This window comes from Charadrius vociferus, unplaced genomic scaffold (genome assembly GCF_000708025.1).
Source record: "Charadrius vociferus isolate BGI_N301 unplaced genomic scaffold, ASM70802v2 scaffold7, whole genome shotgun sequence".
Taxonomy (NCBI): Eukaryota; Metazoa; Chordata; class Aves; order Charadriiformes; family Charadriidae; genus Charadrius; species Charadrius vociferus.
The window spans coordinates 6,183,549-6,209,740 of record NW_009649308.1 but is presented as its reverse complement, the minus strand read 5'-3'; the positions used below and the strand labels follow the sequence as shown (position 1 = coordinate 6,209,740).

Sequence of the window (26,192 nt, the reverse complement as noted above, 5' to 3'; positions counted from 1 at the left end):
TAGAGTAGGTTTGATTTGTTCCTTTGAAGGAATGAAGTCTCCCTTTGAAAATCAGTTTGCTGATCACCAAGGAGAGATGGAGAGGTTTAAACTCAAAAGCTGGGAATGCATTTCATAGCTGTCATATGCATTTCATGTGGTGTTTGAATGATCATAGATACAGCCAGCCAAGAAAATTCGAGGTTCAGCAACAAAGATATAATAAAAAAGGCTTCAGAGTCACACAAGAGGACTGTGCTTTAGCAGTTCTAGGATACTACAGACTTTAAAATCTGCCACAGTTACAGAGGGTGCCTGGCAGGCCTCAGAACTGAGGTCGCTGTGGCACAGCTCAGTCCCTGCTTCTCCAGCTAAAGCAAAAACAAGTGGCTTCCCTGCTTTCCAGTTAGCGTTTTGGCATTGCAATGTAGGGATTTCTTTATAAGAATGAACGTTGCACATTAGGCTTCTGCGACAGACGGTGAGGGAGTTGGTTATAACAATCCAGCTGCAGAAATGACGTTGCAGGGTAGAAAGAGATAGCAAGGCACTCTGTATCCTTAGAAACAAACTTCTTAGCATTTCAGTACTTAAATGAGACAAATCAACCAGCGCTAGTACAACCTAAGCTGGTAACTTCACGGCAAAGTAGGAAGCAGAGTGTGGACTTAACGCGTGTTTGGCAGGGTGAGAGTACTGGTTGGAATTACTCCCTTTTAGCCACAAGAATGCTATCGCATACTATAGGTTGTTGGCCAGCCTGCTGACAGATGATGTCACATCTCATATATTTTACAATGAAAACTTAAAAAGAAAGAATAATTCCTCATTGGCAAATGCAAGGTTCTGTTTTTCACCTGAAGGATTGTTTCCATTTGCCTTCATGCTGAACTGACCAGTGTCTTTGTAAACTAAAGAAAAGAAGCAATTTGAAAATATTTACTCTCTAATGCATTCAGAATATGAATCAGGTTTTAAATTGAGGGGTTTCTTCTGTAAAGAAGATTTTTTTTTAATATCTGCGCACTAGTACTAGTTTCTTGAGATGAACTTAAACCTTAATGAAATCAAGTTGTGACAATACTCAAGTACCCAGCCCTATTAATTACAATAGTAATTGCCTCTGTCGGTGTTCTGTCGAAGTGAAATCTGTGGAAAACTGGAGGAAATCACTTGAAGTTAATGTAGTCTTGAGGTTATGGGGGAGTACTGAGCAGTCCACTATGTGCCATTTTCTTGAGGCTGTAAACGCCACAGTCGTGGTGGAAATTTCTAGGACGCTCAAAGAAACATGTGGAAGCAACAACTAAAAGGTGTCAGAGGCTCATGACAGTCCAAGTATGAAAAGGCTTCAAAATCCGGTTCTTCAACACAACTTTTAGTCTCCATAAGAGTAGGGGGAAAGGGTTCTTTTTACCGAGACAAAGAAAATACTGTGTAATAAGGGGTAGAGTTTGGAGACCAGTAAACAGAGAAGGCCACTGATCTTATTTTTGACTGTTTAAAAACAACTTATCCCACTTGTTTTTCTTGTCATCAAGATTTTAATAAGAAATAACAAATCTGTTTAATAACTGGTAAAAATAGAACGTAGGCTTTGAGGTTATAGGGCAAAATTTTACTACAGGATAGTATTAACTAGTTCTGGAAAGATTCATTGTAAATCCTAGCCTACTTGATAGTTTTTAATAGGCTAATTTAAATAAATTCAGATATAGATTTGATTGGAAACTTCTGCAAAGGTAGCAAGTATTTGATCTTGTTCCATTTATTAGTAATACTCTTTAAATTTAAACATATTAGTATGCAAGGCTTTAAGCATAAACATCAAGAGTTTTCTAACAGCTGGTCTGTTAAATGCAGCAACAAGGATGACAGAAGATGTGTCTACAAGGAGAGTATATCATGACCCCTGGTTCTCTGCAGTTTCTGCTTGATGAGCAATATGTTTATTTAACATCTAGAATTCTTCTTGCAACTTTTTCCACAGAATTATTCTATTAAAAAGTCATCTTCTGGCTGGCCGGCCGCTTTTGAGCTCACTCCGGAGAGCACAAATGATTCTAATGTTTTCAACAAACAAAATTTTATAATACTGGTGATACATAATTTGGCATTGATTGCTTTTAGCTCATCCTTTTACTCATCTTTCATCATACCACTATCCTCTCATTCCCTGTGGTGGCTTAGACTGTGTTTCACATCTATTCCCAACTGTGGGAATATCTGTTTCCTTATATTTCCCCTTCTGTTTGTGACTAAGGTCAGCTTTAAGCTAGTCTAGCTTGTGGCCCAGTCTTCAGAGATGCTGAGTAGTTTCTGACCCTTCTTGGATGGAGAATGAGAACTGAGAGAAATAGGCCCAAGCTCTATCACGTTTAACATGGTACAGCACTGGCCTTATCTCTTTTAAATGGAAATAAGATTTCAACTGATCATCTGTTAGAAGTTTCTTAGTAATATAGAGAGTACTCAGTAGATTGCTAAAATAAAATATATTGGTGAGTAATTTTTACATTGTTTTGCAACATTGCTCAGTAAGGTGGAACCGTCTAATAGATGATTAATAAAGCTTAATATCTGCCTCAGCCAAGCAAAAACTTCATACTTAGAGAGGCTTCATCAACCTGAAATTGAATCAGTAAAACGAGTCAGTATCATCTCAGATATTACATATCTGTCCTGGAGCCTCTGCCAGTTCTTCAGTTCTATTTTATCTAGATTCTCCCTTTCCTGGTTTGTTGTGGCATGAAAACCCAGCCCTGCAGAAGGAGCTGTACACTGAGCGTTGTCAAACCCACCACAAACAGAACTGACAAAGTTGAGAGGACTAACTTTTTTCCTAACTTTGTTGCAGCAATCTTAAATGTTAGTTAAGTGTACCAATGTTAATAATGTTAACACCCCCCAAAAAAAAAAAAAAAATTACAATCTTTTTAATCTGCAGAGTAGGTAGGAAAGTCCCATGCAGAGTTACGGGGATATGCAGGCAGGTCAGTGTCTTGCCCAGCTGCCTGTCAGAATTCTCCTCCCCCCGCCAGAGAAACATGATCATGGTAAAAATACTGTCTTGAGCACCAAAATGCTCTGTCAGGCGTTGGGCACCACTCTGCCTGTGCCTGTCTCCCACTGTTTCAGTAATCAACTTTGTGATTTAAAGGATCTACACCTATCTGGATTTTAATTTTATTTTATAATCAGGACTACACTGCAGTCTCACCAAGCTTAGGACACTGGCATGGTGTGCCATGTGCTTAGACAATTCCCTCAAATTAACTTTCCAGTCAAAAAGAAACAAAAAACCTTACTGGTTAATAAGATACAGCCCAGTTCCTTGATTAGAATTTATGATCCTCACCATTTAATTAACATATGTAAATATTTTTTTAAATAACATTTTATAATCTCAATAAGACACTTCAGCGCATGAATTATGGTGCATTAATTCATGCCTAGTTGCACTGACAGTACTTGGCCTTCTGCCTTGCTCCTGACAATACAGTCGGCATGAATTAAGGCACCATATTTCACACCTTCATATTTCCTAAGGTTTAGAAACAGATAAAAATAACCCAAGAGTGGGTATTTGTGCCCATGCAGAACAGTCTGTGATTCACTTTGCTGCAAGTCGTAGATCTGCTTTCAGTGCCAAGAGTACTAGGACTTGCAGGTATGGAAAAATGACCTTGCTTTTGATAGTAATAATTATAACTAAGCTGAAGTCACTCCAGTTAGCTTTATACTGGGTGGCTTGGTACTAGCGGACAGACTAACTCCACCAACATGATTCAGTGCATAAGCTCACTACCTGGGATGGAGCTGGCTGGTCAGGCTCTGCAGCTAGTTCTGGTTCCTTCCTCCTCAGCAGTGGTGCTTGCGTGAGCTACATTAAAGCTGGTCTCACTTACGCCTCTGTCATCTCCAAGTCATTGAACAGATGTCTTCGGAAGTGTTATACTATGATGAACAGGGATTAAAAAGAGAAACAATTTAACTTTGATGCTCTTCTCTTCTGTTTTAGTACAAGTCCTGCACATAAATACTACTTGGCTGTTGATCCAGTGTCAGAATCCCTTTACTTGTCAGATACCAACACCAGAAAAGTCTACAAAGCAAAGTCTCTCATTGAAACAAAGGATCTGGCCAAAAACGCCGATGTGGTGGCAGGAACAGGAGATCAGTGCCTTCCATTTGACCAGAGTCACTGTGGAGATGGCGGAAAGGCATCCGAGGCCTCTCTCAACAGCCCAAGAGGTAAGAAGAGCATATCTGAAGTACTTGGTGTTGGTCGTCTGCCATCTCCCTCCCTTATTTAGAAACTCAGATGCAACTGGATGTACAAAAGTGGGTCTGAGGTGACGATTTAACCAACTAGTAAGCAAGCCAAATAATTTCATAAAGCTCACTCCTGTTTTTAATACAACCATTCCTTTATGAGGGAGCAGCATGAGCAGCAGGCCCCAGCTAGCATCCTCCGAAATACTCTTTCCTTGTGTGGCAACGCTCCTCTTTTATTACCTTTCTATTGCAAGGTGGCAGCATTTAATTATATTTAACTTTTAAGCAAATAACATGGTAAGTCCATTTTTTAGATTTTATGCATTTAGGTGACTCTTGTAATGTTAATGGAGCTTACTCATACCCATTAAGTCAGGGCTGTTCAAATCAGACAGCCAGCAAAAACAGGTTTATCTGGAACTCTTAATTTGTCCTTTCTCGTTAAACGCACTTTGCAAAATATGAGCATCTCGCCTACTGCACATGAAATAAGCATTTTGTTGCAGCCTTCCTGTCAGAGTACATCCCGTATTGTCACAGGCAAAATGCATGTGAAGCCTTGAATCCCCACCAGTGCCACAATTAATCCCCTTGCAGTGCGCTATCGAACTGTGTTCAAGTCTCTGGATGTGGTGCTCTAAAGCAGCTGATCACCCTCAACTCCCACCGAACCCCTGGAACAAAGGGTGCTCAGCAGCTGCCACGGCAGATCCCTGCACGGGCTTTTAGCATGCTTCCCCCGTAGCACACCGCTCCCCCTAATGACTAGCTCTAAGGAAGAGGTTTGATTATTTTTCGTGAGCTAATAAAGGAAGGCTGTATATCAGTAGGAAATTAGAATGTATATCCAGGTAGAAACGTCTCTAAGACAAGCAAATAATGCTGTTTTAAGGCTTAGCAAGAGACATTGTAATTATAGTGTGACTTCAACATGTCTTTAACGATAGAAGGTAAGTGTGAGGTAAGTACAAATAAATGTTAATCTTCAGGCAGCTAATTAAGGTAATGAATCAATTCTAAAAATAGTAGAAAACAAAGGTTTTCGGATCCTTTAGCAGGCAAATGATCTATGTTTTATTGCTGATTACAATTGATTATATCTAATTACCATACAATTAGTTGTTCCATCTTATTTTCTTATTGGGGAGGTATGTCGGTGAAAAATTGTAATATGCTATTTACTTTAAAAATACGCATGCATAGCTGGCTTCCTTGACAGAAGGTTCTACTCATAAAGAAATTAAGAGGAATAAAAGTACAATTCATTAATTCTGGGGCAGCCAGCAAATAATAAAAAATTAACTGTTAGCAGACAATGGCTTGTGTATTGGCAAATTCAGGTAATGGCTCCCAGCTGCTTCTGAGTTATGCATCTACTGTAAATTACATCAGTTTGAAATTGTCAGATTTGTTATGTTTTGGATTTTAATCTTAAGGAACTATGGACTGCCACGTGCCCTTCTTGTCAAGGGCCTAGCAAAATGCAGCATGAACCCGTAGTCACCAGCACAGTATGAACAGTTGGTTGGCTATTATCATAATGGCATATTGTAAGTACATGTCCTTGTTTTCCTCTAAACTGTAAGAGGTTGAATAACCTTGGAAAGTAGTAGGAAGTACTTGCCTGGTACTCATAAATCTATTATTTATTAAGAAACCTAAAAGTCTCACATGCTCAAATACAGCTTTAGAGATTCTTTTGGATCACTTATTTTGCTTGTTATTGGAATAATTTTCAAGTCAGAAGATGTCACATTTTTACTGAAGTAACATTCAAGCAGTATACACAAAAATATTTTGTCAATCAGGCAGGAAACACTGACAAAAATTTTGGTGAGTCTGAAGTCACCAACATCTCATCCACATTTTTATAGTGCAAAAATAGGTACCATAGGTACCTGATAATGCGGATAAATACAGAGTAATTGCCTAGAGATTATTAAATATAATCATTTGCATTACTCAATGACCAGACAAGATTAGCATTTATTTTTTAAGATGATATATAAAAACTTTTAGCTCTTTTTTTTTTTCCATTTGCTGCCTTATTTTTGTCCTGAGAGTTCCTTTTTTTCCTGTTATAAATGAAAAATAAATTTACCTCATACTTGGTAGAAAGGTAATGTCTGAGAAGGAACTCCATGTAGTTGGCCACCTGACTTTGGTTAGTTACAGCTCAAAAGTTGTCTTCTCATTTTTGCTACTGGTTGCTTGTGACTCTGAATGAGGGCTTATCTATATGACTCAGTTTATCCATTTGCAAAATTGATAAGAAATACCTACTGTGTAACGCTTGTGAAACATAATCCTGTTTGGTAGCATCCTCAGAAGTATGTAAATAAGTGGAAATTCAAATACTCTTTCTTACTTACTTTTCTGAATAAAAGCTGCTTCAAATGCTGTTTTAACTTTTTTGAACTCATAAAAACTTTTCTGCTTTGGTGGGCATGCAGGTAGGTTTTGGGAGAGTTCTTGATTATTGTTTAAGGATTTAAGGCTTTCATCAACTTTTATATCTCATTATCTTTATTTGGCAAGACTGCCTCTGCCTAGTCACCAGGAATTAAATGCCAGACAGGAAAACATCATGAAATCACACTAATCAATTATGATTTGATCTGCTTTCCACAACTTTTAATTTGCAGGTAACAAACACATATAGCTTTGTTCAGTCTGTTCCTGCTTCCCTGTGAAGGACTAGAGATGGGGCTTAGTGAACATTAATCTTGCGCTATTGTACATTGAGCTGACTTTGAAAGATGCTTTTAAACATGCATGGGTGATGTAGTTGAAATTTGAACTTCAATATATTATTTTTACTGCAACTTTCTTTAATTCTGTAGAGAACTCAGACTAATGAGTCATGTAATAGATGACCAAGCACTTAAGCAGAATGTGAAATGAAACAAGGTGGGGACATAAAATAAGATCTGTGACAAGCTGAACACATTTATTACACAAGAAGATATTGAAAATGAAGAAGTAACTACGCAAGATATTAATCATTGACTGAATTCCAATCAGTTGAACTTTACCAAGTAACAGATTTTAATTTTGGGGTGGGGAATTCTGTTTGGTGGGTTTGGGGATTTTTTGATAAAAAGTATTTATGGCACATTTAGTCACCAACACTATCATTTAAACAATCTGGATTAGTATTTATAATAAGGCACTAAGGGGTTGTGTCCTGATTTTAAATACATTAGTCATTGAGTATTGTAGCAGTAAGAAGCACTAAAATTAATATAAATACCTGGGAGTTGTTCTACTTAGCACTGCAAAGCCAATGCCTGGATCGAAAGCATGAAACACTTACCTACCCTGCCCTTCTGAAATCAGTGGGCTTTAGACATGTAAATAGATTTGACTTTCCAAGCTTAATTGACAGAGGCAGTGAGAGGCCCAGACAATCAAGTTACCACGTTTTTTTGCTGAGCTACAGTGTCTCCCAGTCAGTATACTAAGAAAAGTGTCTTCGCTTAACATCTGATTTCAATTACCTTGTATTTGTGACCACCTCAGAGCACTCACACAGGACAGCTGTGGTGGAAACACAAACTAAGTAGCTTTTGTGAAAACAGTAAGTCCCTCCTATGATTGAACCCTAATTGTCAGAAGTGATTTACAACATTTGGAAGCCTAAGCACTAAATCCAAAGATTTAAGCATCTAAGGTCCTGCAGTGTCTGCTTTTTGACTCCGGGGTTCAGGCCAGACTCTAGAACTAGAATCTCTGTGCATGCTATGTATATAATCAGTGCCTCAAAAATTAAAAACTGCACACTACAGAGTACTTGAATGCAGTGCACTGACCTCACTACAGATGGAGTGACCTCAAAGTAAGCACCAGGGAAATGTAGAAGGTTGAAGTAAGTTCTAAATCCCATGCATAAAAATACCTTATACACAGCTGTAGCAAAGAACCTTTTTCACTCAGACCCATGGCCATGAACTAGCAACACAAATGAAAGCTTAAATTAAAAATCAGTTCTGCAGTGTAGTTTTATTCGTTTTGCTAGAAATTACTTTACCAAGGAAATACTAGTTAAAAAAAAATCATGGTTTTGAAAATGTGTTCGCCCCAGTAGCTTGCATCCTGAAATAATCTGTCTTGTTGCTCACCATCTGCAGCAATACTTTCTAAAGTAAATAAAGCTGTAGGAACAACTGCTCAGATTAAACCTTTACATTTGTCAAATGACAGTAGCCTGTTTAGGGCCTGCTCCTGCTCAGCTAAAAGATTCCTGTTACCTTCAGTAGGATGCAGACCGAATTCCTAACACAGCCTTTTGTGAAAACAAGACCCCCTTGTCACAGGTTATGATCAATACTATTTATTCAGCAATCTTTGCTATTCAATAAATTCTTAAGACCTTTCCAATGCTTCCATACAATTGAAAATGGAAAGCAGAATGGGGCAAGATGTTTCATTAGCAATATATAAAGTAAGAAGTAGACAAACCAAGGTGATTTGCAGCCTCAAATCATTGTCATGTATGCATCGTAGAACCAGCAAAACATTCATCTCATACCATTATGGATTCAGTAAAATTTATTCCTTATTTTTCTTTTCAGTAGTCTTAGCTACCTATGATTTCAGAAGTCTGGTAATCTTGTAGAACATTTAAGGTAAACTTTTTGGACAGCAAATTTTCCAAAATTTTATCCAACCTTCATCTGAATGCACGTTATTCACTTTTCTGCTAACCATCGTTAGCGGTAAGCATGGCCTCAGTCATCATGTCTCAGACTGGAAGCAGGACATTTTCATTTACAGTCGGTAGTTAAAAATACTGTTTGCTCCAACTCTGCTGTTATGCATCTTAAGAGAACAACACTCAAGTGCAAGTACTGAAGTCATGTTCCAGCTGACAAAGAACTGCTGAATTTTTTGCTGCTAGTACTGAGACAGTAATGAAGTAAAGATGACAAAGATCACAAAGCAACAGACTGCAAATCACTTGAATCATATTTTGAGTGGTGTATTATGGTAACCTATAAATAACTAATTGCATAAAATTGCTTTAGTAGTTTCTAGATGGCAGCTTTAATTAAAAGGACTGGAGACATTTAGAAGTTTAGAAATGGATGGCATGTAATTTGCCCTTTTACCAACCATAAAATGGTAATTAACCAATTTGATTCACTTCTTCCTATTAAAAGTTTTATGAGAATCACAAGTTCCTTCTGAATACAGTTTTTCTACAGCAGAAGGTGGCATTCTCTTTTATCAGTCCTCACCAGTAGTTTTAGATGTTCTTTTACAAATTCTTCAGAAGTTTAATTAGAAGTTTCGATGTAAAATGCTCATTTGCAAAGTTTTTAGCTGAGTAGAGTGAAGTAGAATTTCCAGAAGTGGGCAACATATAGTTCTAGCTGCTGTTTATTGATGTGTTCGAAAAGGATTTGTTCCCAAAAAGAGTCCCTTAGAACACAAGTGCAGACTGGGGCGGGGGAGAACAAAATATCTTAATAATCTTTAATCTATATTTTTAGCACTATAAGCTTAGTTCTATTAACATTGAAATACCAAAACTTCGAGACTGAAAGATCATATGTATAATAATCCAGTGCAGACTGGGGCGGGGGAGAACAACAAAATATCTTAATAATCTTTAATCCATATTTTTAGCACTATAAGCTTAGTTCCATTAACATTGAAATACCAAAACCTCTAGACTGAAAGATCATATGTATAATAATAATATGTATTTTGAATTTATGCCTATGAGAACTACACACAAAAGGGATCTGCTTGCTTTCAAAGTGTTATTTGCATTTGTAATCATGTATGTATGGGCACTAAGGCAGATCTGTCAAGGGACATAAACGTTTAAGCAAAATCACTCCTGAGAGCATATAACAGAGGAGAGGTTGTAGTCAGCCTTCTGTGTTTATCACGATTGTACTCAGCCCATCTACTAAGTACTATTTTGTGCAGAAAAAACTGATAAAGACCAAAAGTTTTTCTGCAGAGTCTCTGTAGTGATGATACTTAGTAGCCATGTGTGACTGCACTAGCAGCAGTTCATTTTTAATGTTAGTTAACAGAATTTAAATGGTACTGATTAAAAGACCTCTAAGTGTTATAAATATTATTCCAAGATACCTGTGCATAAATCTACTGGAGATAGATGTTCATAAGAGCTACTGTTTTACATTCAGGTAAAAAATTGAGTCCTATGTAAGACAGTCCCAGTGACTAAACGTGACTAAAACCGGTCCTTCAGTACAAGCATGTTACTCAGAGAAACAGATTGTGCTCAGCCCTGAGTCACAGAACAAGACTAAATCCTTGCGAAAGTTTATTTTATCCTTACCCAGACATCAGTGTTTAATGAGGAATCTCTTATCTAAGTGAGGTAAGTCTGTCACTTGTGCAATAGGTCACATTTGTGCCCAAAACCAGCATCAGTTGGGCATACAGTTCAGTGATACAGTTCCTTAAAAAAAACAGAATCAGACTGAGAGCCTAATACAAACTACATCTCATTCTCTATGCAAAGAAAAGTTACCTAAAAGTGACCTTTTTTTATTCACTCACGGAGTGAGCAGTGTTCCTACTTGCACTCAGTGCAGTTCATTACACTCAGCATGTGCATGTTTCCTCTCCGAGTTCCTTGGTGATTAAACCACAATTGAAGTGCTGCGTGTGATTTGATTCTGCATTACACTGTACGTCAGAAAAGGATTAAAAATAAGCTCTTAGAGTACAGATTATGTGAAGCATCATGCAAGATGTGACAGGAGCATTAATGAATCCAACTCTAATAATGAATAAATTGGGACAGTTTAGCCACAAATCTGTATTTTGTTTTCCAGTGTATGCCTTCTATAGGGTATTTGTCAACAAGACTTAAATGCATAAGTAATTTTTCCAAATGGGTAAAGTCATGTTGTTTTAGTATACAGAGTAAGCACTGGAAGCAGTAGTTCGTTGTTGAACATATATACACTGGTACTTGAAGAAACAGGCTTATCAGGAAGTACCGGGAATTTATTATCGTTAGTACAAGTACTGAAGACATGGGCTTGTTTATGCCATCACGCTAGCATACGTACTTCCCTTGCAGATAGATTGCCTTTCTGCAATGGCTGGAGAGCAAAATGTACACAATGTTAAAGGATCTTTGATTTTCTTATATAGTCAGTGTTTGAAATCCATCCAGCAACACAGCTGAGTAGCTTTATTTCATTGCAGCATAATTTTTGATTTTTATATAATGGATGGTTTGCAGCCAACACAGCCATCTGTTCCGAGGGAAATTGCGTAAAACAGAAGATGCACTTGCCCTAGTGATAGATCCTGGCCTCATGTTATCCGTGGCACGGATCCGCTCCCGGGCTCTGCTGCCCAGGTGAGAAGCCCAGCTCCTTGCTTCCCATGCAGCACCACCCCCTGCAAAGGCAGAGACACAACGCAGGTGCTGTACTTCCCACCCACGTCAGCTTTCTCATTTGAGCCTGTGAACCACACTGGAAAGCAAATCAAATCCCATCTAATATTGCTCCACGATGCAATATCAGTAAGGTTAAAAACACTCCCAACAATCATAGCTGCACGCACACCACAACAGTCACATACGGTGTTCCTTGCTCCTCACACCTTCCTTGCCACAGCAGCCTGGCATAGCTTTTTCTTCTCAAAAGGAGTCTTGAAAAGACTCTCAAGAAAGTAGGAGGAGGCTAGGACTGAAGAGACTTTTGTCTCCAACCTTCACACATCCCTGAAGAAAAAACCCTAGAACAATTTCTTAGCAGCTTTTCCATTTACTGAGAATCCCTTAGAATGCCTCAGCTTTACAGCGTAAAGCTGATGAGAGCAGGACAGAGCCCAGCAGGAAGACGGGAACCCCTGGGCATCCCAGGGGAGCAGCAGAGGTGCCTCAGAGCCCGGCTCCGCCTGCTCTGTGGTAGCGGACTCACAGCCCTTCTCATTTTCTGAAGAGAAAATGTTTTCGTGTACAAACTAAACTGCAGATCATGACTTGGGCCTTTGGGAACCGTTGTCATGAAAGCCTCTGCAGACTTCAGGCTGCACCACAGAAGGTGTAGTCCTTTCAGCGTGGTTTGCTCTGTTGCCTTCTGCCGTGGGCGTCCCCTCAGAATAACATTTGGAAAAACTTCCTCAGCTTTGTATATTAATTGTTTATATGGTCATTAATAACCCAGCTGGATTTCTTTTTGCTTCAGTTGAGGTTTTAGGGTGGATGTTTTAGCAGCTCAGTTGTATCAAAAGAGATTTTGCAGCTTGTTTCGCACACCCAGTCTTTGTTTCTGAAGAGGCCGCCGGCCCTCAGCTCCAGCCCTGCAGGCACCCCTCATTCTGTGCGCCTTTTGTGTGCACAGGTCTCTTCTGTGCAGTCTCTTTAGCATGCACAAGGGACAGACAGAGGTTCCATCCCTTCCCAGAAACTGGAACACACAGGCCATCACCGCAACAAATCCTTTTGCATCTCATATGCACTCTTTACCTCAGCTCACCTTCCAACCTTCAGCATTTCAGATTTATAATTGGACTTCTCAGAAGCAGACAACAGCTGTGAGCTTGCCAGTTGTTCTGTAGTTTCTGAAAGTACCAGTACTCTCTAATTAAAGAGTAAAGATCCTCTGAGGGAGCCAGTACCAAGGAGGCATGATCTGCAAGCTCACAGGCCAGCAGGAAGCCAGGCCCTAAGATGGCTGCTCTTCCTTCAGCCTTTGTATAACCTCCCCAGTTTCCCTTCAGCTGACCCATCCAGCCCCCCCAGGTGATTTCAGTCCCCCAGGTGACACCTATCCTGGAGAACTGGACATACGAGAGATAGCCGTTTCATATAACAGAGCAATGTAGTCTAACCCTGTACCTTATGGCATTTCAGCAGTCCATGAGTGTTTTTTGTCCTGGATGGAGAAGGTGACAGGACGGCAAGTACCCCTCTTCTAATGGCAGTTCACAGCCAGATGGATACACTGAATTGACAATTTAAAGAATTAAGATCAGCTACAACCACTGTGCTGATAGATACCCTGAAAGCTGGATGTAGTAGGAGCACTAGACACTACAGTTAACTGCTGTGGCCTTTGGGTGTTTTTTTGTGATGATACCCTCAGACCTTTGCAAGGTGCCCAAATGTCACCTGTAGTGAAGAGGCACCTCTGGATGGGAACTGGGCGGTGGGAACATGGGGGACATGATGGCAGGGTGTCTCGAAAAGCCTGTCCCTCTGGGAGGCCTCCACAGCCTCCCTCAGTGCTTCCCTCTCGGCCAGAGTAAGGGATGGATGGAAACCCTCTGGTGGAGGTCAGCCTGCTCTGGAAGAAGGGAGACCCGAGCCCTAGCTGACCTCCTAGCCACAACCGAAAAACTGGTGTGGACATTATGCCTGCTTTCTGTTAGAAAAGAAGGAGTCGTGGGCAGTTTGTCTTAGGACCCTGCCACTGGGTGTTAACACTGTAAGAGAAAGCGTGTTACACTCAAATGTGCATGTAACTCAAACTCAATCCCCAGGCGTTTCCAACTGCCAGGTACAGATTTACTCTGGGGCCTGAGGAGACTGTCCTCTCTTCTCCCAGCCCCATGGGAGACGCGTGTTCCCCATCGGAGCCTCCTGGTCCTGCCCCTGCCCCCTAGACTGCTTACTCTCCCCCAGCTACAACTGCTCCTCTATATTTAAAGAAATGAAATTAAGTATAAACAAATGGGGCTGGGAGGTGAGGGAATTCGGTTTGGGGTTTTTTTTTTCCTTTTTTAACAGAGTGTGGTATTGCTGTGTGAGATCGTAAACTGGCGTGAAGACAAGTGTTTTGTAAACTCAGAGTACTCGCAGCCTTTGGTTGTGCTAAATGCGGGGGACAAAAATCAAGAACCATATAAGCCACTGTCCAAACCATCTGTTCAAGTCCTCTGCCTTTCATTTCTGTGTAGCAGAACATAAATTCATTATTAAAATAGCTTGACTGTGCATAGCAGCTGCTATAATTGCAAAGTTATGCAACTTTAAATGGGAAATTATGAAGTAGTTTAAAGCAAGAAATTGAGCGGGTTTGGTAGGAAGGATTTCACAAACCTAACATGAATAGAGTGCTTTTCTAGCTATATTTTCAACATTTCAAGGGAAAAAGATCTTACAGTTAATGCAATATAGAAAAGTCTAACAAATTGAATGCAGGAATAACTGGGGAGAACGTGTTTGACTGAGACAGACCAGGGCTGGGGATGAGTTGTGACATGGCTTTACCATGCACTGCTGGTGGGACACAGCAAGCCCTCTGTTCCTCAGTTTCCCCACTGAAATACAGAAGACTATGACCTTTCCTTTGCATAGCCCTCGCATTTGTTTTGTGGTCCATCTCTCCTGTGCAGTGCAGTGGTGCTAGGGCTATTGCAGTTTCAGAAGTGGGAGAACTGCACTAGCTCCTGCCGAAGCCCATTGTTGTCATGAGGCTGGTTCCAGTACCTGACTGTCATCTTGGCCACTGCAATACATTCTGCAGCACAGATATTCCTTCTACCTGCTAAGCAGAGCCTGGTTTGCACCAGTTGTATGTATAGCCCATATCATGACAAAAGTCTCTCCCGCTTTCTGTGGGTGCTTCTTCCGTGCTCAGACACTCTGATCATTCAGACAAAACAGTAATAAAAAAAAAAAATGCCTCTGCATGAGAATTAAGAAAGTGAAAATGAAGAAAAATCAACTGTAAGTTAAGTTTTTAGAAAAGCTAGTCTTGTCCCATTTTGTGATGGACATGAAGTAAAGTTATTGAAGAGTATAATTCTATGTATATAGAATTCTATGTATACATATATATATGTATAATTCTATGTATATAGAATTACATTACAAGCAAAGCCTCTGCTGTTTTGTTCTTTTTCTTCCTCATATTTTCCCTCTTTTTCTGTAAGTCAAAGACAGTCTGATATAAGGGTATGTTCCTTCCATATACAGTTTGTGTAAGCCTCAAATAAGTAATGGGTAGGAAAAAAAAGTCATACTTTTTTTTAATCAGCAGATTTTCAAGAGTCTAAGAGAAGAGGAAACATTTTAAGCTCATACTTTTTAATCTAGATAATGTCAGTACTAACACTCTTTTTTACCCTTTCCCTTCATCCAGGTATCACTGTAGATAAGCATGGATTTATTTACTTCGTTGACGGTACCATGATTCGGAAAATTGATGACAACGGTGTGATCACAACAATAATAGGTTCGAACGGCCTCACATCAACCCAGCCATTGAGCTGTGACTCTGGAATGGACATCACTCAGGTAGACACCTGGTTTTCCTGTATTGTCACTTTTCTACACATTGTGAAGACAGATAACTTAGTTGCTTGTACAAGGATTGTATGTCAGAATATGCTGGATGAATCACATAATTCTGGACTGCACAGTAAGGAGTGGATCTTCCATTCACATGATTATTTTAAGGTGAACCATATAAATGCAGAACTATACACTTGATTTTTTTCTTTTCAAGGAGATGGCATATGAATGTGTAGAGGGGCTTATATAAAGAATACATAATGCTTTATAAAGTTGCTTGCTATTCTGAGGTACATCTTCCAAGGAATTTATCAGACGTTTAGAGTGCTTTCCTTTAGTCCAGCATTCAGGCTGATTTGCTTGAGCTGCTAAATGGAAAAAATATATATTTTGTTTACATCTAAGTCTGTTCTAAATCATGGAGGAGCATTACAGTAAGTAATTACACAACAGCAATATTGTAGTGAAGCTACTGCATTTCAGTACATTTCTCAAAGTGCTTTTCAGTTCTTATTTCAAAAGCAGTGTAAAAGAAATGGGACTAAAAGACACTTATCGCATCTCTAGTTTATGCTAAAAAAGTTATATAGATAAACATGAGGGAACATAAATGGTACTCTTGAATAGTCAGTGAGTCACACTTACAGATAGACCAAGGAAGGGAATTGGCAATAAATACTTGAATTAATCATCTTCAAAATGGGGGAAAAGCTGTACTTGAAAAAATCTTAAGGCATTCCAGTAACATACTAAAGTTATATTATGGAATGTGTAAGCTGATAACCAGGATCTAGTTAATTTTGCGTTTCATTTTCTCCCTGCCCTTTCCTCAGTCCTTCACAATTGGAAAGTCACAGTTAAAATACACTGCGTAACAATGGTAAGAGCTTGTTCCTCGTTTCTATGTAGACTATGAGTTATCGTAGGTGACTATATGATCTTGTATTCACGTATGTGAAGAATGTGGGGTCAATGTTTCGGGTAGTTCTAAACAAATTTCACAGGGACAAACGATGGAATATAATGCTGCTGTTGCAGAAGCACTTGGGGTTTTTATTACTAGAGTTAAAACAGAAAAATATGTCTGTATTCCATTTCACTGCACCCTAAGTATTTGCAGATGTGGGGACGGGAACCTCAGCTTCCCTGCTCCTAGTTCTGGGAGACAGGCCTGCGTAGTCTCTCTGGTCCAGTAAGCACGTAATTATTCCACGTAAAGCAGGACAGGGTCAGCTGGCTTAGTTGTGCTAAACCCAAGTTTGAACTAGCCTAGTAATTGTCTTAAGATCATATGGCTTCTGGGCACCTTGGCTTCTGCTCTGGCACCTCTTCTTGCAGGACAGACAGTCCTGCAGAGGATGAGCAGGAACCCGCTACAGCAAGCACTGCTCCTGCGCTGGAGGCACTGCCTCTCTGCTGCATTGCTACCTACCAGCTGGCAGGAGCCATGCTTCATGGAACTTAAAGCTGCCTGAAGCACATTTGCTTGCTTCTTGGATACATGTAACGACTGCCTGAAGCATCAATAACCCGATTAGAGATCTCTGAGGTGCGGGGAATGGTGCCAGGTGCAATGTCTGCTCCCTGTGATCCTTGCGATCTGCATCTCAGGCTGTACGAATAATTGCTTTACTGTCCATGTAATGTGTGGCTGTGTATTTATGTTCAACTTTTTGCTCATTTTGCTCAGTAACAAAATATCTCACTAAATCTGAAATGGTGAGTTTAGATGGGTTTCAATTCCTTTTAAAAAATGCAAATACCCTTTAGCAAGTAAGTTGCAGCAGGGAGTCTGGCAAATGCAGAAATAAAATTATTTTATTTTTAAATTCAAATGAAACTTAGAAGGTAAAATTTTGGGGCTGAAATAAAATATGCCAAATTTGTAAGTAGGTTTAAATAGCCCTGAAATCCTGGGGTTTGGTAGGTTGGCTACTTGCCAGACACAGGTTTAGTTTACCTTACTCTACAACACAGTTCCAATGCCATGGAGAAAGGGCTTCTGAAAAATCACAGGGAAAAAAAAAAAAAAGCATGTCATAGAGCAATGCGAAGAAGAATTTGCTCTCAGGACGTTAACATTCAGCTCAGGTAAGACCTTCTTTTCGTAGAAGCAGAAACAAACTTTTTTTTTTCCATGAACAATCCAGGTTCTTCCATGCTGCAGCACCTACAGGACACTATTGCTGCACATTTCTCAAAATTTTTGCAAATGTTTCAGCATTCTGGGAAATCAAGATATGTTCTTACCACATAGATTGAGGTAATCTTCACAGAAATTGCAAATGCATGCCCATAAATATTCTAAACAACATAATTAATCATGGCATATTAAAGTGTCCCTAAAAAGTTACCAGTCTCATTTTCTAAGTTTAAGTATAATAATATTTACTGTATAATTTTCTGTCACTGATAGGTGAAGTCACATTGTTGACCATCTGCAGTACAGACGTACATATAAATTTTGGAAGCGTTTCTTATTTGGAAGATATGTTTTGTGGGGGTCTAAGTGAATCTACATATTGAAATTTTTCACAAAATCCATACTTTTGAGGTTTTCCACATATGCAGTAAAACACAGACACAAAATAAATACCTGAAAAGAAATACCTGAAAAGTAACTGTATCAAATTTGCTCAGTAGTCTTCTTCCAAAGTATCTAGAAAACTCCCTGAAATAATCACATTCCCTTGAAGTCAATCATGTTAATCTGAAATTATATCAATGAAAATAAGGGCATGATATTTTCACTTAGTCAGAAACAATTGTATATCCCTGCAAGACTGCTGGGTTTATTCCAGAATGGCATAAACATAAATGAAAAATGAATTTGGCCCATCTCCACTTAAATTGTTTTTTGGCTAAATTACAAATGGCATTTACATCAAGAGAATGTAGGTTGCTCACAAATTGTGTGTTTAGAGGGACTTATGAAATAGGTTAATAAAATCAATTCTCAAAGCTAAATTTGTTCTGACAATAAAATCAACTACTTGCTCAAAATCAATATTTCTTGATTTACCAAACTACAAAATGTACTCTTGAAGTAAACACATAGAATAACTGCCCATTGTGAAAACTACCATAAATGACAAGCTTTCATTTTAAGGCATTCACTTTAATAAATGAGTTGATTATGAAAGGGTTTAATCATTTACTCCAATATCAGTTTTGATAGAAACACTTCTTGTTAATCATTCTGTGTTTGTTATTCACCACCTTCTCATTCTTAAGCCTAGTATTCTGCGTTCATAACAGGGGAAGGGAAGGACAGCTGGGGTTGAAAAGATTATATGTTGTGGCAAATAAATCACCAAGCTCTGACTGATTACTTTGATCTCATACTTCACTGTGAGGATGTTAATCTGAGTTTAGAAGGAAAAGTACATTCGGTTGAGGTGTTTGTATAGGGATCGCACAGTTCTCAGTAATGTTTCAGCATGTACAAAACTAGGATGACTTTTCTTCTCAACACAGATAATTTTAGTTTTCTTGTGGTGTTGGTCTTCATTTGCTCTGTGATTTTTCATATTCACCTCACTAATCTACAGCACCCAGAATCAGAATGCCAGACTTTTCAGCTAAGTGCCCCTGCTGCTCGGTCCTTGGCTTCTTCAAGGTCTGGCTGCCATTCTTCATTTCTTCTTTGGAAGCTGTTTTGTTGCAGGTTAATTAAATGAATAATAAACCCGTGTTGTACCTGATACTTCTGCGTCTAAGCTGGAGGCCCCATGGAATGAGCTAACTGATCTCCCAGCTGTACAGTCTGCTGAATATCTCCTTTTGTCAAACTGAAGCCCAGCTGAAGGGAACAGAGTTATCTGGTACATCTTCGACCTTCCCCATACCCTTTGGACAGGAAGGCTATTGTAGTTACTCTAAATCAAGGACATAAGCTTTGGTCTAAAATACTTTGCTGACTTCTCAAATCTCTGCCCTGCTTACTGCTTTCCAAACTCACACCAGCAGTGGGCTGGCTGGGGGGACCACCCCACAACAGGAGCAGTAGTAGGGCCTCCTGGCCACAAGCTGCAACAGAAGTGCTAAGGGAGGAGACTGGGATGGAGAGTGAAAGAAGGAGAAGAGAGTGGATCATGATTCAGTTTCACTGCCTCATGAATTTGGGCTTGATCTTGGTCTAGATCGGAGGCATCTCTAGGTTGCTCCTTTTCTCAAATGTGCACGCTTTCGTAGTCTTTGCTGCATCCATATAGGGCATTTTTTAGCCTGGTTATTGATAGCAAATGAGAGCACATTGTGTGAGCGTGTCTGTCTGTCTGTCAGTATTCTTTTCTTTGCAGTAAATCAAAATCTTGGGCCAATTTCAAACAAAGTTGTAGAGGAACACTGGCCTTCACAGCGATTAAACTCCTACACGTTCCATAAAATATATTAATCCAGTTGGAGGAGAGAGACCTTAAGTGCCCTTCCAAAAGGAAATATTGCAGCATGAGCTTTCTTTTATTAAACTCCAGAGATTCCACTCAGGATCTAATAAATGCTCCATTCACAGGAAAAGGTTCATTTGGTGCTTGGATCTTATTAAATTCCCAAGTCAGTCAGCCATGAGACGGAAGTCCTTAGGAAACCAGACTTCATTAGATCCAGTGTTCATAGAAGTTATATGGACGTTGTGGGAGGTTTTGTGTGAAAGTAAAACCACTTCAGCTCAGCTTGAGTGATAAGCTTCACTTCTCTTCTGCCTCCATTGCTGTGGTGAAAGCTGAAGAGAGAATTAGCAGATATTTCTACCATCTTGCAATTTCATCCTGTATCTTTCCTCCCATGAGAAATATGTGGGCTGAATTTCCACACTGTGAACCTCAAGTCATTTATATCTGTGTGAGTGGTAGCAGTTAGTATTTGGGAACTGTTTAAACCAATCTCGAGCACAGTCCCTGTGAATATAGAGACCAAACATTTGCCAGGCAACAGAAAATGAATCCCGAGAGCTTTCTCTTAGCCTGTAACCATGGCCTTGTTCTTGTGCTGATGTCAGTCCCACCAGGCATGAGTCTATGCCAAAGCAATAGCTCCAGCCTGATTGATGGTGTTAATAACTGTCACTGCTGTGTTCCAAAATGAAAGGTCTGGTTTGAAGACTTTTTCTTGACATTTGCACTTCATCAGCCTTTGTTCAGCAGTTCTCCACGTGAGGGAACCATCTATATTGTGTTGCTTCACATAAACTTCAGTGACACTGCAAAATGTTTTGCTGCCTTATAAAAATGTGACAGTGTTACTTACGTAGGCAATTTGCTTGCATAGGTCAAATTGAAAGGCAGATTTCTAGAACAGGGTTTAAAGGCGACCCACACATGGCAAGAGTGCCGTGTCCTGGACAGCTTACTTTGAATGGCAGAGGAGAGGGGAGAGAGTAGTAAGTAATGCTGTTGATGACTTACTTGAAACAGTGAAGTGAGAGACAGAATGCTGGAAAGCAGGAGTAAAGATGAGCAGAATTGCTTGAAAATGTAGTATATATCTCAGAAATGCAAATGCTGACATTGCTCACGCTGTCACAAGTGCTGCAGGCGCTCCCCACCAGGGTCTGCACAGGCACAATATGCTTCAGTGGCATTGTGGAAGCCTTTTGAGCAGAATAAAAAGCTCACAGGACATGGTGACCTCACTTGAAAACAGCGATGAGGGTCTGCTCATCGGAGCAAGCACAGCCTGAACAGAACTTTCATTGGGTACATTTGGAGGCAGGAAAGGAAAATGTGAAAGACAAAAATATGATCTGATGAATGACTGAGAAACATGGGGAGCAAGCCACCAGCATAAAACACAAATTGATTCTAGGGTGAAATACTTTTAAGTTGAGAGTAGAGTTTCACAAAGCAACTGCAGGATTGCGTGGACCCAATTAATTAGTTAGTATTGCAGGTCAGAGGAAGACATGCTATCCTTTTAGGTGTTTCTCTACATACCTAGCAGTATACACTGCATTCTTGTAAAAGCAGAAAGCACAAAACGCTTTCTCATTGGCTTTTTTTAACACTAGATGCATAATATCCTGATTGTCTTAGAGCTGCCTGTCATCAAAAAGCAACAACTTCATTTTCACTGTAGCAAAGTATTGCAAAACTACCCCTGCTCTTGATTTACTTTTAGTCCTCTACCTGTGCGAGGCTTTTGATACACTGTTCTAGTTATGTGTAATTAATGCATCATAAATATTCCACATCTCAGAACTATGTTTTTCAGTGCTTCACAGAAACATATTTTATGTGTATTTGTGAAATCACTGAACAAAAAGCACGCAAAGTAGAAATGACCTTCAATTTTTGTTTGTGGTCTTCCTTACAGATGACTTTCAGAGCTTTTTTCTTTTTAGAAAAGATCTTTGTTATTATATTTTCTAGTTCTTTCTGCATGATGGAGCCGAGAAAAGCGGTTGGTTTTTTTCCCCAGTATAAAGTAATTTTATTCTCTGGTTCTTTTTACTCTTCTGCGTAATTTCATGTTGGTTCTTCAAGTGTCTTTGCTGCAGTACCAGAGAAGCAGCTAAAGTGGAAGTTGCAGCCCCAGCAAAATCAGCAACTGTTTTGCCACTGACTTCAGTGGAACTGGGGCTTCTTGCTGGGTGCTTTTCCAAGCTTAATTCAAAGGGTAGTGAGTGGTAAGTGTGTATCCTAAGAGAACATATGTGCTTCTGAAAAAATAGACCAAAACAGGGAGTAGCCAGAGCCTTTACTGAGGTATTTTCAAACCTTTCCAAAAATGAGCCAGCTTCCCCCCCAGTTAATTAAGTATTAGTCTCTGTAAACCTTAAGCCTATACAAAATAATTCCAGCCATAATAGCACATGCAGGAGCAAGCAGTCACTAATATCCATACTTTGAAGCAAAACCAAGCTGAAAGCCTTTTTAAAATAGGATCTTCAGGTAGAAGGTAAAATAATCTTTTCCCAGGGGTAGAGGAGAGGTTAAGCAGCCTCCCCTTAACAGGAACTGAGAGAAAGAAGCTCATAGGATTTGGACCTCAGGTGGAAAACAGTATGTGAGAGCTCATGAATCAAACTTGTAGGTGTATAATGTGATTTTTAGAATATCAAACAGAAAGCAGGATGGTTTCATCACAGCTAATTTATATTCTAATCAAATTATTCTATCACTGAATTTGAAATATTAGTCATAGAAGCAAGATGACGCGTGATGAAGACACACTGCAATTTCTTCCTTAAAGCCCAAGTGCTCTTTATCTATTGGTCACTTGGAAAACAACAATTTCAATTATCTGCCATAAATAATGCATTACTACTGAGTAAAAGACTATGTATATTTTAATCAAATCATTCAGCAATTGCAGCCTTTTCTTTGATTTTTGAGGCAGGGAGTGTTACACACTTGATGGTGAAGTGAAGGAGACCTGACAGACTCATGACTTTTCTCTTACTTTTTGCTATGCAGAGCCAAATTTAAATTGTTTTTTTAATCATTTGTTTTCAATGAGAAATTGCAAGAAGGAAGAAACTTCCGTAAGAATTGGGTGGTGGGCAATAAGGTAGCAGCTCAGCCCTGAGTCTAGGTGCTCTCAGGTGCACCTTCCCAACTAACAGAAACCTCCAGCCTCACCAAATGCTGCCTGCGTGTGCACAAAGCCCCCATACATATCCACCCAGTAATTCCAGCTCATCCAAGCCTTGCCACCCAGGCTTCCTCCAGCTCACCTACCGTCCTTGCATGGCCAAGGCCCTAGCACTTTACGCAACTTCTCAACCACCTGGTCCTCTCTTAGCTCTCCAGGGAATGGGTTTCCAGCTGAGAAGCCTGGCTCGTTTTGAGGGTCTCCTGTCATTCTTTCCCAAGCAACCATCTTACCTGGTTGCTTCACTTTTTATTCCGTATGTGCAAATTGCCTTTGATTATCCCTCTCATTTAAATATGGTTTCAGTACAATGGAGTCTAGTTGATTAGGGGGAGGGAGACCAAATAGGCTGGCACAAGTCTGGAGTTTCACTACAGGGCAGGTTTGAGGCCAGCAGTCACCAGAGGTGGTGGCGTCCTTCCTGCAGAGATGTCACACGCTGCTGGGATAGAAATTGTTGCATTGAATAGGTGGGAGGAAGGTTGCGCTACATCTTAGAGGAGTGAGGACTCCAGGTCCTTGGACTCCTGGTCTGTCTTCGTGACAGCACAGGTCAAGAGAAGGCTTACAGAAATAAAGGCATAAAACTAGTGTAAGTGAAAAAGTGATATAGGCGTTTAATTCTATCATCAGGTCATTGACATTTTACGTAGTTGCACACTGCTGTATTTGAAAGCTGTAAAAGAAAGTGTGGGTATGGTTGCATGACTGAAAGCATTGCACCACAATAACTGGTGGAAGGGGGGTCAAAAAAGCCAGCACAGAGATATTTCTGGCCTGCAAATTGCTCCAGGTGCTAAGGGCAACCTGAAAGTCTGCAGATCCTGTCAAAACAACACTGTAATAGTAACAGCTTACAAAGGGCAGGACTTTGAAGTATGTCAGAACGAGAGAACTCTAGAGGGTATTGTTCCCTTGCTGTCTGGGTACTTCTCGGGTCTCAAAGCTGGTTTTAAACAAAGACCAAAAAGGTTTTAGTACCAAGAAGTGTTGCTTTGGAGGTATTAGTGATATCTCCAATATTAGCATTAGGACTAAGTTTTCCCTGAGTTATGCTTACAAGCTGCTGAAATCAAATGAAAGTAAGCTGGGACACCCACAGGAAGTAATGTGGCAGGAGCTGCAGCCTGGGCAATGACAAATAAGAATGCCCGATTTCTCCTCTTCGTGTTACCATGTTTGCTTCAGCATCTTTTCTACCCTTGTTTGTGCCAAGGGGGAAAAAAAAAAAAAGACAAGACACTGTGTCAGTGGAGCTAAAAAAAAATGCAAATGTCAAGACAGAAATTGGTTGTATCCATTTGTAGCATGCCAAACAGAGGTTACATTTATAGCTGTGCATTATGGAGTTTAGGCCACAGAGACACAAACAGAATGATAGAGAGCACCATTTTATGCAGTATGTTACTCTGACAATAACACATTTACAAACAAATTAGCTAAAAATGTCTGAAGGACATTCAGCTTTTACAAACTGGGCCTCATCTCCTGCTGATAGGTTCCTTTGGGATGGGTATGGCATGCAAAATGATACACTGCCTTGGAGAATAAATTTATGAAGTTAAGCAATGTAGGTCACATTGCAGGAAAATCATAAATGTCTGAACATCGCTCAATAGCCATTCAATCAACTGCTCAAAGCAAAATGGGAAACTGAACAGTGTGTTGCTGTCTCTGGTGAGAACTGGGGAAAGTCATGATATGATGTAAAACCCTTTAGGTTCTTCATCCGTATGTATTTCTTTTTTCTTCTATTTTTCTTGCCAGTTCAGAGTTATTTTCTGTGTCTGTATCAGTAGTGACAACAAAACTAACGTGTTTTTTGCTATTACTACCATGAACTATAATAAGTGTTCTGGGTGGCTTATGAAAGGCATGCCAAAAATGGGGGGAATTGGGAGAGGTCAAACGGTTGAAACTTGGTATAAGTAGCCTAGTCATAAGGAACTAATTTCATTGTGAAATTATTTTTTATGCTCCCATCCAGAAGGACTTATGCTATTTGCTTCAGTCTTTTTGGATTTTGTTTGAAGGAATAAAGAAAAGAAGACGTTTTTAAAGGACATTTCTAGATCTAGCACTATCTAGAGATTCCTGTTGCTTTGTAGATCTAGAAATTGCTACAAGCCTGAGATCCAGAGATTTAGAACTTTGGTAGAGATGTTGAGAGCCTTGCTGAAGATATCTAGCACCTTTGTAGACATTGGGCCTTGCAGAGCTTTCCTGAGCCCTTCTGGGTCTGGAGCCTTTCTATGGCTTTGTAGATCTAGAGCTCAGCTACCAAAAATCAAAAACTTTATTTAGCTCTCTGATTAGGAACCTGTTGGAAACATAATTTCAGGTGGACTTTTTAAATCTTTGTCTAGAGCCTTTTTGGAACACAAGAAAACCAAGTGCGTCTCCTTTTACATCCAGGTTGTATCCATCCCAGGCTTGAGATACATTATTTAGTTGAGTGATATTTCTCGAATTTTGTTTGAAAAAAACATTAGTCCTAAACTTTATCCTTGTAAGCTTTTCTCACGCAGTCTGTTAATGCATATCCAAATACGCATCACAGCAGTAACCAATGTCCTTAGCTGACAGGACTTTAAAGCAGTGCCTGCTTACAGTCTCAGACTAGAATCAAATACTTCTCAGTGCATTTTCTTGCGAGTATCTAATCAATGCAAATACTTACATAGAAAGATTGCTGCATGGAATGCAGTTGTCTTGTTTGTTCTGCAAAATGCAAGTTGCCTGATTTTTTTTTATTAGCTATTTGAAGTCTAACAGCAGTATGCGTTTGCTTTCAATGCAGCATGACAGCTAGTTAGATTACATTCATTTTGCTCAGTTGAAATACCTATTGTGTAAATACTTGTGAAAAATTAGTTGCAGAAAATCATGTCATGATAACAATTAATCTTGGTGCTACTTTATGCAAAAGTAAGGACTCAAATTACTTCAGCTTCTTTTTCTGCCTAGAGTTTTTTATAGCCATGTGAAAAAAAAAATATGTACAATTTAAAGATAAAAATCAAACTTTTCAATGATAAGTTTGCAGACAACACCAAGTTAGGTGGGAGTGTTGAGCTGCTTGAGGGTAGGAGGGCTC

At 39.6% G+C, this 26,192-nt stretch overlaps 1 protein-coding gene across 1 annotated transcript in view; it reads left to right on the top strand.

Annotated features, from left to right (window-relative positions):
* Nucleotides 1–26,192, top strand: part of TENM1 (teneurin transmembrane protein 1) — a 246,047-nt gene that overhangs the window by 186,164 nt on the left and 33,691 nt on the right. Inside the window, exons 21-22 of the mRNA XM_009889346.1 lie at nt 4,001–4,233; nt 15,351–15,505. Coding sequence (XP_009887648.1) covers nt 4,001–4,233; nt 15,351–15,505 — 388 coding nt within the window. The remainder of the gene's footprint in view (nt 1–4,000; nt 4,234–15,350; nt 15,506–26,192) is intronic.